This window comes from Bombina bombina, chromosome 1 (assembly GCF_027579735.1).
Source record: "Bombina bombina isolate aBomBom1 chromosome 1, aBomBom1.pri, whole genome shotgun sequence".
NCBI lineage: Eukaryota > Metazoa > Chordata > Amphibia > Anura > Bombinatoridae > Bombina > Bombina bombina.
In genome coordinates this window covers 186,083,418-186,098,902 of record NC_069499.1, presented here as the reverse complement: position 1 = coordinate 186,098,902, position 15,485 = coordinate 186,083,418, and the positions used below count along the sequence as shown (strand labels likewise).

Below are 15,485 nucleotides of genomic sequence, written 5' to 3'. Positions count from 1 at the left end.
CCACAAAGACATAGAAGAGGTCAGGCAAAAGGATCGTAAGGAACTTCTCAAGTATAAAGATAAGAAAATTGGGAGAGACATGAACACCGACTCCATAGATGTTGCCTTTATCACGCAGTACAGCGAGAATAGGAGAACCATCGAGAAAATAATAGAAAAGCACTGGCATCTACTGAAGGATGACGACACAATTGGCGAAACACTCATCGACAGGCCGAAATTTATCTATAGAAAATCAGATAACCTTAAGAACATTCTATCTCCTAGCATTCCACGCCCAACAACAACTCAGACGAAAGATCTATCCGGGAAACCCATAAAAGGTTTTTTCCCATGCCCGAGCTGCAAGGCGTGTAAGAGAGGTTTGAAAATCAAAAACTTTTCGCCATAACTCCAGCATCAAACATGAAATAAAGGATCTGATTAGATGCAGCAGTAAGGGGGTAATTTACATAATACAATGCAACTGTGGACTCCAATACGTCGGACAGACCTCAAGATGCTTAAAAGACAGAATACGGGAACATTTGCTACAGATTGAACATGGTAGCACAGACACCGCACTGTATAGACACTTTTCTATGAAACACAAAGGAAACATCAAGGATTTAAACTTCTACGGTATCCAGATAGTCAAGCCTAATTGGAGGGGAGGCAACTATGAAAAGAAGCTCCTGATCGCGGAATCCAGATGGATCTTTGAGCTGGATTGCCTCTACCCGAAGGGTTTGAACAACAAGGAAGACCTCTCACATCTGTTAAGCCTGAAACACACCTAAATTTGACTTTTAAATACTTATTCGGAACACCGCTGCCCTCATACAGAAGGAAAACATCGAAGAAAACACACCGAGGTCATATTATGACACGACAAGAACAACACACAAAATATACCTAATGAAGATGTCTAATTGAATCATTTCCACTGCTCTACTCAAATGTCCATAGGACTAGCTCCAACAAACTTTACTATCTAAACTGAGAGACCATACAGATGCCAACAACATTAATAAGATACGATCCCCTAATCTGCCAATAGTATATGAGACATAGCGGCAGTCAACAAGATTAGATTTGACACTTGATATAGCAGCCTCTCTATCTGGAAAATATCTAACATAGTAAGTTAGAAAATAATCAAAGCCTGACTCTTCATAAGAATATAGACACAATTTAAAATGTGTAGTGAGGTAACATGTCCCAATTCCATCAACAAGCAGACATGAAGAATATACCTCACAACAAATCTCAATTCATAATCCACCAAAAGACAACCAACCAATTAGATCGATACAAGTATCCATCGATCTCACACTATATTTAAATACTCATACAAGACAAGTTTCCTCCATATCCACATCTGATTCCAATACAATTCTATTGGATTGCGCCTACAGCTAATTAACTGTTATACCAGGCACATTTAGATAGAAAATAAAAGCTTCCAGAATCCAATATTGTATATGACACAAAGAGAATACAGATAGATATGAATGTACTCTTTCTATCTACACTAGACACTCTAACCAATCAAAGAAACCATTTGAAAAGAATTCTTTCTATTTTATATATTTTTTATATTTTTTTATCTTAAAAAGTTTTTAAAAAATTTTTCTAAAGATTTTTAGATTTTTTATATATTATATAATGTATTTTATATATATATTTTATGTATATATATTTTCCAATATACATACTCTGTACCATGATCTCTACACTGGTTCTGTTCACTAGACAATTACCATGGTTATGATTTTTGTTCCTTTGGATCTAAACAAGCCAGGATAAACACCGCTTCCGGTTTAACCATGACCGGCAAAGTGTCACATCAGGTATAACCTCACCGGATGTTTACATTATTTTACTTCTTTCAGCCACTTCCGGTACAAAGACATACCGGCAAATTGTTACATATTTCATACCAAAATTGCAAAAACTGGCTCTATCTATTAGACAACTATTTTTTACCCCTCCAGATCTAATTATAACTGGGTAAATACCACTTCCGGTTTACCCATAACCGATAAAGCGTAACATCCGGCTTAGCTTTACCGGATGTTTACATTTAGCTGCCACTTCCGGTTCAGAAACCACCGGCAAATTATAACTGTTGTCCACAAAGAAAACTATTATGGCACAAAGTATGTAAAAGCACATTAAGAACATTACATACAATGTTCCAATAAAAGCCTTGTCTAAGTTACACTGAGACAAATGTGAACAATTTCGATGTACAGAGGAGCACTTCCGGCCCAGCACTTCCGGTATCACATTTTTGGCGCGAAATTTTGGCGCAAAATTTGGCGCAATTTCAGTGCAATATGATTGGTTAGAGAGAGGTATAAAGTCTCCAGCTCACCCACACCATACTATAGTCTTGATAAAGGCCTCTCTTGTGGGCCGAAACGCGTTGACAGAGTTATGGTGACCTATTTATTCCTTGATTATTGAATTATAATACAGTATTACACTATTGTTATTATCCTTTATTTTCAGGTTTTGAAGATTCCCCAGGATTATTTTTACCTCTATTTTTATTTTTATTTGTATTTTTTCTATTTTTATTTATTTTTATATTCATTCATCATTTTTGTTTATCTCCATGCTTCTTCTACAACAAATAATTTTTTAACATGGAAGTATAACCCCTCCACAAAAGACCCCTTTTAGGGATCACTCTCACTAGTTTGTGCACATACTAATAACAAATTTTTTTGGTTTTTTACCTTTTGGATATTTAACATTTTTATGGACTAATTTTTATCACTATTCTGGATTGAATTCACGGATTTATTTTGATGAATTTTTTGAACTTTCAGATTATCTACCTTCACTAAATGTTTTTTTGAAATGTTTTTTGAAAAGCTTTTTAAATAGAACTTTTGAATTTGCTGGACTCACACCACTCATTTATATCACGGTTTTGGACAACACCTAAATTGGACAGTTTATTTTTTGGATACACATGGAAAAACCTTTTTTATATATCTTTTAACTTTGAGAAGGGATTATTGGACATTATTTGTTTATTATTATTATTTCCTGATCTATGTTAATACAATTACATATGAGACGATCTTCATGAGACATTATACATACAGCTAATAAGCCAAACACGCGTGTTTTTATATATGTTTATGTGTTTTTACACATCATTTCTTGCCGTTTTGCTAAAGTATATTTTAAATGACACCCTTGTTTTAAATGTTTAATATGTATTAAATACTTTTATGTACCAACTGTGCCACTCTTAGATTTCAAATCTAGATTTCAAAACCTATACATCTATACAGCACAACCACCATATTTGTAGCTGAGCCATAGTGCTATACATTTTTTCAGACGAAAAACCATATTTTTATACCTATATCTCATTAGACCTCGCCACTATTTGGCGCTCCTTTCTAACCACCATTTGACACATCTTTCTACAAGTGGGCATCTGGGGACCCACTACAGACAGGAGCTATAGGTCCACACTTTCAGCGCTGTAAGACAACATTGAATCTATATATTTTGCCTCTTCCTTGTGGTCAGGAGGGGATTTTCCAACACGTGATGACTCATGAACTCTCACCATCATGAAAGAAATTAAGCATGTATTGAGTGTCATTTTTGGGTATGGAATTCTGTTAATGTTTTTACGCATGATTACTTCACCTAATAAACCTTATCTTTATGAAATTAATAAATATTATAGGTTAAGTGAAAACCTAAGCATATTTTTTTCTTCACTTTTATTAATCTGTTTCCACTCTCTCTTCCCATTACCACTTTCCATTCAGCACAAGACTTTTTCACGATCTTCAAATAATATTGACATCCAACCTGAAGTAACCTGAACAACATCTACTCCTCAAAAACTTAGCATTTTGCTACTACTACACAGGATGAGGTTTCTGAAATTCTTTCATCTTCTCATCTTACTACCTGATCCTAGTAGTAGGACTACTATCATCCCATTCACCCAATCTTACATGCATCCTCACACACGTATTCAAACTCTCCCTTAAAACTGGCACATTTCCATCATCCTGCACTAATTACACATAGCCTTAAAAAATTCTCACTTGACAAGCCTCCCCTCCAACTGTCTCCCAATCTCTTTTCCGTGCTTCTATACTTCTTAAGCATATTTTATACAAAAATGTTTTCTATCCCTTAACTTTCTTTTCTTCCCTTTGCAATCTGAAAACTATCATCTATATATAACTGCCATCACCAAGGTGGCAAATAACCTGCTTACTCTCAAATCTAATGGTCACTTTTTCCTGCTAATCCTCCTAGATCTATCTGTAGCCTTTGATACTGTTGACTATCCACTAACGCTCCAAACCCTTCAATCCATGGGCATTTGTAACACAGCTAAGTTGTGGTTTTCTTTCTACCTTTCTAACCATCCTTTACAGTATGTTCTCTTTGCCACATCCAACTCCCCTCTACCACCCTCCGTTGGGTTACCCCAAGGCTCAGTTTTAGGTCCCAATTTTTTCTGTCTACATATCATCTCTAGGCTCCTTAATTAAGTCCTGTGGGTTTAGGTGTCATATTCCTGCCCCAGACATATCCTCTGGCCTGATTACTTGTGTAACCTATTGGCATCACATCCTGGATGGTCTCTCACTGCCTAAACCGCAGCATCTTTATAACTTAAAAGGACAGTAAAACACCACTAACAAGTGAAAACGTGAGTGAGGGCGCTAAAAAATCTTAAGGTATCAGAAAAAATGTGATAAATTGTATGAACTCAAAGGTGGAAAAGAATTATATCACATATATAATGTGTTACTAAAAAATCAAACAAGTGATAACTAAAAAATAGAATATATTAATTCTAACAGAATTGATAAAGAGTGATAAACATCAGAAAACATGTAGTTAAAAACTAAAGAGAATAAAATAGGGACGTCTCCCTAATCATGCGCACAAAATAAAATATAACTATAATGATTAGAAAAGGCAGTCTAAAATGACATTCTAAAATAACATGAGCCTATAGATCAGGGGTGTCCAAACTTTGCACTCCAGAGGTTTTGGAACTACATTTCCGATGATGCTCAGCCAGCATTTTATCTAGCTGAGCATCATGGGAAATGTAGTTCCAAAACCTCTGGAAAGCAAAGTTTGGACACCCCTGCTATAGATGATAATAAACATAAGGTCTGAGTGTAAGAAGAAAATCAGACTAAAACAAGCTGCTATATATTAAACATGATAAGGTTACTAATTGGCAAATATTTGCAACATAGAATCTCCACAAATGTTTGCAACACAAAATCTCCACAAAAGAAACTTATGCAGATATAAAATCTCCACAAATGTATCTCCACAAATGTATCTTATGCAGATAAAGGTTCATGGTGAGTGGCAGGATAATATTAGTACCAGAATTACCAAAATTTCACTCTTAGGGAAGCGTATAACTTGTGGAACAGTTCCATAACACAGTTACTTGGGGTCCTAAAATAGGATAGTGCAAAGGCAAAGAGAATATTGTACCTTTAACTTCTGTACCTCTGCAGAGTCGGCACTAAGGATCGGCTGTAGGTTTGTAAATCAACCGCGAGTTTACCCCACGTGACTTTGGCGTCTGACTTCATGGGTAACACTCGAGGGGCTCGTCTCGCTCCACACAAACAAATTTCCTGCAATAAGAGGGATCCGTTCATCCACTGTGAATTAGTGTTAGCCTCTTGGTGAAGGTGAAACCGTGCTGTCGCCTGCACTTAGTGCTATGCACGCAAGCAGTGAAAATTAGGCAGAGTCCGGAACAAATTAATAACCCGGGTTATAGAAATCCTGTAGAATTTAGCCAGAGAGTTGAGGGTAGTCAGTGGTCACAACATTCAACGCGTTTCGCTCTATCAGAGAGCTTTATCAAGATAAGTGTAACCATATCTTCATCTTCCTTTTAAAGGGATAGCTATGTCTGTATTGGTTCATTCCTAATTAGCCTGAATTAAGGTGGTAATCTTAGTTACTTGTATTCCTTTTTTAGCCTTGCTACTCAAATACTGCATATTTAAGATGGAGGATTTAAAAATATTGAAAATACCTTCTTTCTGTAAAACCTTATGTTATAAATGCTGATGTTACAAAACATACAATAAAAACAAGTTTCTCTCATAATACTGAACCAAACGATGTCTAAGCAGCAATCATTTATATATCAGTAACTTTCTAATTCAACTGTGTAAAAGTTAATAAATATATATAAAGTGAAACACATATGAAATGAATGTAATTGATAGTTCTTGGTGTAGATATTATCTATAGTGGTGTGTGAGACTAAAGTAAATGTGATAACGAAGTGATAATCAAGTGACAGAATTTTAGACAGTCTAGTCTTCAAAAAGGAAAGGGGATAGGTCTAGCTCTGAATTTAGGCCCTTTGGGAACAGAGTATTATACTTATAGATTAATTCAACTTCCTTTATGAGCAATTTCTTTTCTACATTCCCACCTCTCCAGTGTTCGTTTACCTTTTGAATTCCCCAATAAAGAGTATCCTTCACATTACCTTTGTGAACTGTTTTAAAGTGTTTGTATAAATGAGTGTCATCAAATCCGTTCTCAATATTGCAAAGGTGTTCCCTAATCCTATCTCTGACCGCTCTCTTAGTTTCTCCAATATAAAACAGATTACATGTGCATTTTAGGATATATATTACATTCTTTTGGGTGCATCTTATCACATCCTTTATTCTAAAGGGGTTTGTTGAGTTATTGATATGTACACTCTTTATTTTCTTACTGTGACTATAGGCTTTACAAGTTTAGCATGGAAAAAACCTACCAGTTTATTTCCTTTTAGGTCTTTTTGTATCATAATTTTTTGTTGTTGGTTTTTTTCAGTTCACTAGGGGCCAGAGTAGTTTTAAGATTGGGTGCTCTTTTGAAGACAAAACTAGGATTACTAGGAATTTTTTCTCCTATAATGGTGTCTTCTTTTAGTAGGTGCCAATGTTTTTTCACAATTCTCCTTATTAGGTTATGATCGGCATGATAATCAGTCACAAATGGTACTTTTACGGTGTCACTGTTTGCTTCTGTTCTTTCTTTGTATCCCAACAGGGAATCTCTACTGGTATTTTTTGCTCTTTCTAAAGCCTTATTAGTATTCTCAGCTTTATAGCCCCTGGAGTTGAACCTATCTGCTAAAACTTCAACCTGTTGTTCGAAATCTACCAACCTAGAGCAATTTTTACATATACGGAGATATTGGCCTATGGGGATATTTTCTTACCAAATGTCTAAATGACAACTATTGGCATGAATGTAATTATTACAGTCAACTTTTTATAAATAAGTTTTAGTCTCCAACTGTATTTTTTTCAGGTAAAAGAGCTGATTTCTTTGGGGCAATGCCCCGCAAAAGGCCCTTTTAAGGGCTATTGGTAGTTTAGTTTAGGCTAGGGTTTTTTTTTATTTTGGGGGGGCTTTTTTATTTTAATAGGGCTATTAGATTAGGTGTAATTAGTTTAAATATCTGTAATTGTTTATTATTTTCTGTAATTTAGTGTGTGTTTTTTGTACTTTAGCTAATTTAATTTAATTTAGGTAATTGTATTCAATTTAGTTAATTTATTTAATTATAGTGTAGTGTTAGGTGTTATTGTAACTTAGGTTAGGTTTTATTTTACAGGTAAATTTGTATTTATTTTAGCTAGGTAGTTATTAAATAGTTAATAACTATTTAATAACTATTCTACCTAGCTAAAATAAATACAAACTTGCCTGTAAAATAAAAATAAACCCTAAGCTAGATACAATGTAACTATTAGTTATATTGTAGCTAGCTTAGGGTTTATTTTATAGGTAAGTATTTAGTTTTAATTAGGAATAATTTAGTTAATGATAGTAATTTTATTTAGATTTATTTAAATTATATTTAAGTTAGGGGGTGTTAGGGTTAGACTTAGGTTTAGGGGTTAATAAATTTAGTATAGTGGTGGCGACGTTGGGGGCAGCAGATTAGGGGTTAATAAATGTAGGTAGGTTGCGGCGACATTGGGGGCGGCAGATTAGGGGTAAATAAATAGTATGTAGGTGTCGGCGATGTTGGGGGCAGCAGATTAGGGGTTAGTACATATAATGTAGGTGGCGCGCAGTGTCCATAGCGGCAGATTAGGGGTTAATAAATATAATGTAGGTGGCGGCAATGTCGGGGGCGGCAGATTAGGGTTAATAAGTATAAGATTAGGGGTGTTTAGACTCGGGGTTCATGTTAGGGTGTTAGGTGTAGACATAACTTTTATTTCCCCATAGGAATCAATGGGACTGCGTTGAGGAGTTTTACGCTGCTTTTTTGCAGGTGTTAGGCTTTTTTTCAGCCGGCTCTCCCAGTTGATTCCTATGGGGAAATCGTGCATGAGCACGAAGGACAATCTCACCGCTGACTTAAGCAGCACTGATATTGGAGTGCAGTAATGAGCAAAATTTTGCTCAACGCTCACTTCTTGTCTTTTAACGACGGGTTTCTGAAAACTCGTAATACCAGCGCTGCAGGTAAGTGAGCGGTGAGGGAAAACTGCTTCGTTAGCACCGCGCAGCCTCTAACGCAAAACTCGTAATCTAGGTGATTGTTTGCAAATAATACCTTATCTACTACTATCCTCTACTTTGCCCATTACTGGCTTCTCACTTAAATTTTTAATTGCTTTCTCAATCTCTTGTCTGCTTATAGAAAACAAATTTTAGCTCTTTGAGCTTTAATAATGGTGAAGGGGCCTTCACAGAATATGTGCGTATGCTGCTGAAAGAAAAAAAAACGTTTACTAGAATTATTTTTTGCTAATGGAAGTATATTGCAAACATGCTTCTATTTAAAAGTTAAATGCGCTCATACACATTTCAAATTTGACCTTTCTGTCCCCTTAAAACAAGATGCAAGTATATATGACTGTAATAGTGGTAAGGGCAACAAATATGGTGCTGCCTCTATAAAACAATTGCTTTTATAAATGAATCACTGTTCAATGTATTTTATGATATTCATAATGAACTTAATCAGCTGTGCTTTTTGTTTTTAAGGAGCAGCTTCTGTTTTGCGATGACTGTGACCGTGGTTACCACATGTATTGCCTAAGTCCTCCCATGACTGAACCTCCAGAAGGTGCGTGTCTGAAACGCGTATTTTCCATTTTGCTGGGAAAACTGATTCTCTAGATAATTCCTTCTGAATTTAATACTTCTGAATTTTTTTCATCTTGTTGACTCTTTGAACTTTAATATGGTGACACCTGCTATTCGCCTAGATTTAGAGTTCTGCGTTAGCCGTCCAAACCAGCGTTAGGGGCTCCTAACGCTGGTTTTGGGCTACTGCTGGTATTTAGAGTCAGTCAGGAAAGGGTCTAACGCTCACTTTCCAGCCGCGACTTTTCCATACCGCAGATCCCCCTACGCCAATTGCGTATCCTATCTTTTCAATGGGATCTTCCTAATGCCGGTATTTAGAGTCTAGGCTGAAGTGAGCGTTAGAAATCTAACGACAAAACTCTAGCCGCAGCAAAAAGCCAGGAGTTAAGAGCTTTCTGGGCTAACGCCGGTTCATAAAGCTCTTAACTACTGTGCTCTAAAGTACACTAACACCCATAAACTACCTATGCACCCCTAAACCGAGGCCCCCCACATCGCCGACTGCACATCGCCGCCACCTACATTATCCCTATGTACCCCTAATCTGCTGCCCCTAACATCGCCGACACCTACATAATATTTATTAACCCCTAATCTGCCCCCCCCCCCAACGTTGCCGCTACCTACCTACAATTATTAACCCCTAATATGCCAACCGGACCTCACCGCTACTATAATAAAGTTATTAACTCCTAATCCGCCTCACTCCCGCCTCAAAAACCCTATAATAAATAGAATTAACCCCTAATCTGCCCTCTCTAACATCGCCGCTACCTAACTTCAAGTATTAACCCCTAATCTGCTGACCGGACCTCGCCGCTACTCTAATAAATGTATTAACCCCTAAAGCTAAGTCTAACCCTAACACTAACACCCCCCTAAGTTAAATATAATTTTTATCTAACTAAATAATTTAAATCTTATTAACTAAAGTATTCCTATTTAAAGCTAAATACTTACCTGTAAAATAAACCCTAATATAGCTACAATATAAATAATAATTATATTGTAGCTATTTTAGGATTTATATTTATTTTACAGGCAACTTTGTATTTTTTTTAACCAGGTACAATAGCTATTAAATAGTTATTAACTATTTAATAACTACCTAGCTAAAAGAAATACAAAATTACCAGTAAAATAAATCCTAACCTAAGTTACAATTAAACCTAACACTACACTATCAATAAATTAAATACAAATACCTACAAATAAATACAAATAAATACACTAACTAAAGTACAAAAAATAAAAAAATTATTTACAAACATTATAAAAATATTACAACAATTTTACGCTAATTACACCTACTCTAAGCCCCCTAATAAAATAACAAAGCCCCCCAAAATAAAAAAATGCCCTACCCTTCCAATGTCCTCCCTGTGTTCACACGGGGGTGGCACAGGGAACTGGGTCAGGAATACGACCCCAAAACATGGTACAGAGCCTTTGACATAACAAAAAATGCTCAATATCGGCCAGAACCCAAGAAGTCCAATACAAATTCCTGAGCAGGTGGTACCTGACCCCCTATAGACTTAAAAAGATTTACCCCAATACAACAGGGAAATGCTGGAGAGGTTGTGGGGCAGAGGGCACCATGTTACACATATGGTGGGACTGCCCCAAAATAAGTGGAATGCTGGAATGAGGTGTTTACTGAAATTAACAGGAAACTCCAAATCTCTACCCAGCCATCAGCATCATCCCTTCTCTACTTAGACTTCCCGGAATTTAACCATCAATATGATAGATCCCTATATATCATTATGATAAATGGAGCTAAAGCTTTGATTCCCAAGAAATGGAAGACTCAGTCAATACCCACCAAACTAGAATGGGAAAACCTTGTCACAACATCCCTACAGCTAGAAAGATACCACTACATTAAGACAGGGAGACCCGACTTTCACGAATACATGAACCTAACGTGGATAGACAATCCAATCTGAACAAAACTTCCCCCCGCCTAACCCCCTTCTCACACTTCAACCACAGGGACACATATCTAAACCTTAAGTGTTGGTCGCCCTCATTCGCGGCAGTCCACAAGACCTCTCCTTTCCCCCCTACCCCCCCATCTCCCACCCTTCCCTCATCATCCCCACTCTCTCTCCCCTTTCCCCTCTCCAACGAGATGTACCCTTTCCCCCCCCCCATCCTAGCCCCCCTCCTCCTCTCCTTAAGTCCTCCTACCCCTCCCCTCCCCCTTATGGACAATTCTCTAAACTAACACCCTACCTGTGTAGGAACCAAACTCTAATCACGGTTATTGTTATATTTATTCACCAGAGTCAATGTTTTGAACTTCAATGAGAAATGTACAGACTTAAAAAAAAAAAAAAAATCTGCAAGGCTGAAACGAATTGCAGGAGCTTGTTGTTCTGTCCTAAAACCAGCCCCCCAAAGAGAATCGGGTGAAGACAGCCATTTAACCGCATGAGGTCCCTGTCTTAAAGGAAAATAATACATAGACTTTTAAACATTGTCCAACAGTTTGAAATATTGTACCTGATCTCTGTGTCAAATGCCAAGTGCTCCTGTAATGTCATATTTGATTTATATAAATAAAGCTTTGCAAAAAAAAAAAAAAAAGCCCTACCCTATTCTACAATAAAAATTGTAAAGCTCTTTTACCTTACCAGCCTTTTGCAGGGCATGCCCCAAAGAATTCTGCTCTTTTGCCTGTAAAAAAAAAACCATACAATACCCCCCCAACATTACAACCCACCACCCACATACCCCTAATCTAAACCAAACCCCCTTAAATAAACCTAACACTAAGCACCCGAAGATCTCCCTACCTTGTCTTCACCATGCCAGGTATCACCGATCAAAGATGGCGTCCCTCGAATTCCGATTGGCTGATTTTGAAGCTGGCCGCGTCCGTAAGCACCGCTGGTATTTAGAGTTGCAGTGGCGGTAAATTATGCTCTACGCTCCCTTTTTGGAGCCTAACGCAGCCCTTCTGTGAACTCTAAATACCAGCGGTGTTTAAAAGGTGCGGGGGAAAAAATACACGCGTAGCTAACGCACCCCTTTGGCCGCAGAACTCTAAATCTAGCCGTTTTTTATTTACTTTTCTTTGAATCAATTACATTTTTTAGCATTCACACCTTAAAGGGACATTACAGTCAATATTAAACTTTCATAATTCAGTTAGAGCGTGCAATTTTAAACAACTTTCCAGTTTACTTCTATGTTCTAGTTTGCTTCATTCTTTTGGTATTCTTTGTTGAAAAGTATACCTTTGTAGGCTCCAGAGCAGCAAAGCACCACTGGAAGCAAGCAGCTGATTGGTGTCTGCACATATATGCGTTTTGACCATGCTCGTGCACGCTTTCCCCATAGACCCAAAAAAAAAAGCTCCGTAATGTAGCCCCATTGATGTCTATGAGTTAGATAAAATACAGTTTAAACCTAACACCCTAACATAAACCCTGAGTCTAAACACCTCTAATTTGCTGCCCCCGACATCGCCTGCCTACAGTTATTAACCCCTAATCTGCCGCTCCCGTTAATGCTGCCACCTAAATAAAGCTGAATACTTACTTACCTGTAAAATAAAACCTAAGCTAGCTACAGTATAACTAATTGTTATATTGTAGCTAGCTTAGGTTTTATTTTTATTTCACAGGTAAGTTTGTATTTATTTTAACTAGGTAGAGTAGTTAGTAAGTAGTTATTAACTATTTAATGATGAAGAAATCTATAGTAGGAGAAAAGAAGGCGCCAATAGGGTGATATCGCAGATACCCAGACAGAAAGAGGGGAAGGTGAGAACCAATACTCACAAACAAAGCGGCACTATGACGTGCCTGAAATCGCAGACCGGGGCCTCAGCGTCGCCCAGAAGACAGACAAGGGCAAACAGCAAATCCTCAAGCCGGACTGTGTTCTGTGTGGCCAATCAAGGTCTCAGAGTTGTGAAACACCTTCCTCTCTGTGTGCCGGGAATCTGTACACTTACAGAGGGAAAGTCAGATCACAGCAAGTGGTGTATAAAGCTCCGGTTTGGCAAAACTTGCACAGTCCACAAATGGAAAGAGGGGAGAACAAACTCCAGCAAGGTATAGATAAAACAATTTTATTAAAATGTTTTTAAATAAAGCAACGCGTTTCTCGGCTACACAGAGCCGTTTCATCAGGCTGTAATTCAAGAGTTTGTTGCTCTGACTTACCATTAACTATTTAATAACTACTCAGTTAAAATAATAACAAACTTTCCTGTGAAATAAAACCTAAGCTACCTTACACTAAAGCCTAACATTACAAAAAATAAAAAAACACTAAAATCACAAAAAATAAAAAAACCTACCTTTACAAAAACAAACGAAATTATCCAAAAAAATAAAGATTATTCCTATTCTAATACCCTTTTTTTTAAAAAAAAAAACACCCCAAAATAAAAAAATGAATCTAGAACAAAATACCAATGGCCCTTAAAAGGGCCTTTTGTAGGGCATTGCCCTAAAATTATCAGCTAGTTTATTGAAAAACAAATTACAAAGACCCACTAACATTACAAACCCCCAGCCCCCCAAACCCACAAAATAAAAAACTATATAAAAAAACCGAAGCTACCCATTGCCCTGAAAAGGGCATTTGTATGGGCATTGCCCTTAAAAGGGCATTTAGCTCTTTTACTGCCCAGACCCTAAACTAAAAAATACAACCTACCCAATAAACCCTTAAAAAGGCCTAACACTAACCCCCTGATGATCCACTTACAGTTTTTGAAGTCCCGCTTGAACGATATTCAACCCAGCAAAGTCTTCATCCAGCCGGCCTCTTCTATCTTTATCCAGCCGGCGAAGTCCTCATCCAGACGGCAAGAAGTCTGCATCCAGACGGCCTCTTCGATCTTCATCCAGCCGGCGCGGAGCGTGTCCATCCTGAAGACATCCGGCACGGAGCATCCTCTTTATACAGTCGCTGCCGTACACTGAATCTTCAATGCAAGGGACGCAATTCAAGATGGCGTCCCTTGCTGTCCTATTGGCTGAAAAAATTGAATCAGGGCTGCCAAAATCCTATTGGCTGTTCAAATCAGCCAATAGGATTTAAGAAGCTCTCATTCTAGGTTTTTTTAAAGGTTTTTTGGGTGTTTTTTTTTTTAGTTTAGGGTCGGGGCAGTAAAAGAGCTAAATGCCCTTTTAAGGACAATGCCCATACAAATGCCCTTTTCATGGCAATAGTTAGCTTTGGTTATTTTAGATTTTTTTTATTTGTGGGGGTTGGTTGGGTGGTGGGTTTTACTGTTGGGGGGTGTTTGTATTTTTTTACAGGTAAAAGAGCTGATATCTTTGGGGCAATGCGCCACAAAAGTGGTTTATTATAGGCTGGGGGGGTTATTTTTTTGGGGGGGGCTTTTTTATTTTGATAGGGCTATTAGATTAGGTGTAATACTTTTTTATTTTTGATCATTTGTTATTTTTCGTAATTTAGTGTTTGTTTTTGTAATTTAATTAGTTTTTATTTTTTTGTAATTAGATACTTTTTGTAATGTTAGGATTTTTTTATTGGTTGTTTAGTTTTATTTAATTGGTAGTTAGTTTAATTTTAGTTTAATAATTATAATAGTTTAATTGTTAGTTTAAAATTATTTTTTTTAATTTGACAGGTAAATTTTAATTTTATTTAAACTAGGGAAATTGTAATTTTAATATAAAGTTAGGGGGTCATTAGGTTTAGGGGTTACTAGTTTAAATTAGTTTATTTCATTGTGGGGGGGCTTTCGGTTTAGGGGTTAATAGTTTATTTTAGTATATTTCGTTGTGGGGGGCTTGCGGTTTAGGGGTTAATTGGTTTATTATAGCGGTGGTGTGGGCGGACGGCAGATTAGGGGTTAATAATATTTAAATAGTGTTTGTGATGCGGGAGGGTGGCGGTTTAGGGGTAATACGTTTATTATAGTGGCGACAATGTTGGGGAGCGGTGGAATAGGGGTTAATACATTTTTTAATGGCGGCAGATTAGGGGTTAATAAATTTATTATAGTGTTTGCGATGCGGGAGGGCCTCGGTTTAGTGGTTAATAGGTAGTTTATGGGTGTTAGTGTACTTTTTAACACTTTAGTTATGAGTTTTATGTAACAGCTTTGTAAAACTCAACTATTGACTTTAGATGGCGGTATGGATCTTGTCGTTTTAGGCTGTAACGCTCACTTTTTAGCCAGAATGCAAAAGTCGTAATACCGGCGCTATGGGAATCCCATAAAAATAGTAATTTTTACATGTGCGGGACTGACGTTGCATTACAGGCTAAAAGGTGTGCAGTACTGTAGTACACCTATACCGACATCACTGGTGCTGTTTTAACGCTGAAAAAGCCATATTTTCAGCGTT

At 37.1% G+C, this 15,485-nt stretch overlaps 1 protein-coding gene across 2 annotated transcripts in view; it reads left to right on the top strand.

Moving 5' to 3' along the window:
• Positions 1-15,485, top strand: part of DPF3 (double PHD fingers 3) — a 635,732-nt gene that overhangs the window by 616,323 nt on the left and 3,924 nt on the right. Inside the window, exon 10 of one of the 2 annotated variants that reach the window (XM_053697771.1) lies at positions 9,034-9,115. The exons of the other annotated variant lie outside the window; for it this stretch is intronic. Within the exon in view, the coding sequence (XP_053553746.1) occupies positions 9,034-9,115 (82 nt within the window). The remainder of the gene's footprint in view (positions 1-9,033; positions 9,116-15,485) is intronic. 2 annotated transcript variants of the gene reach the window in all.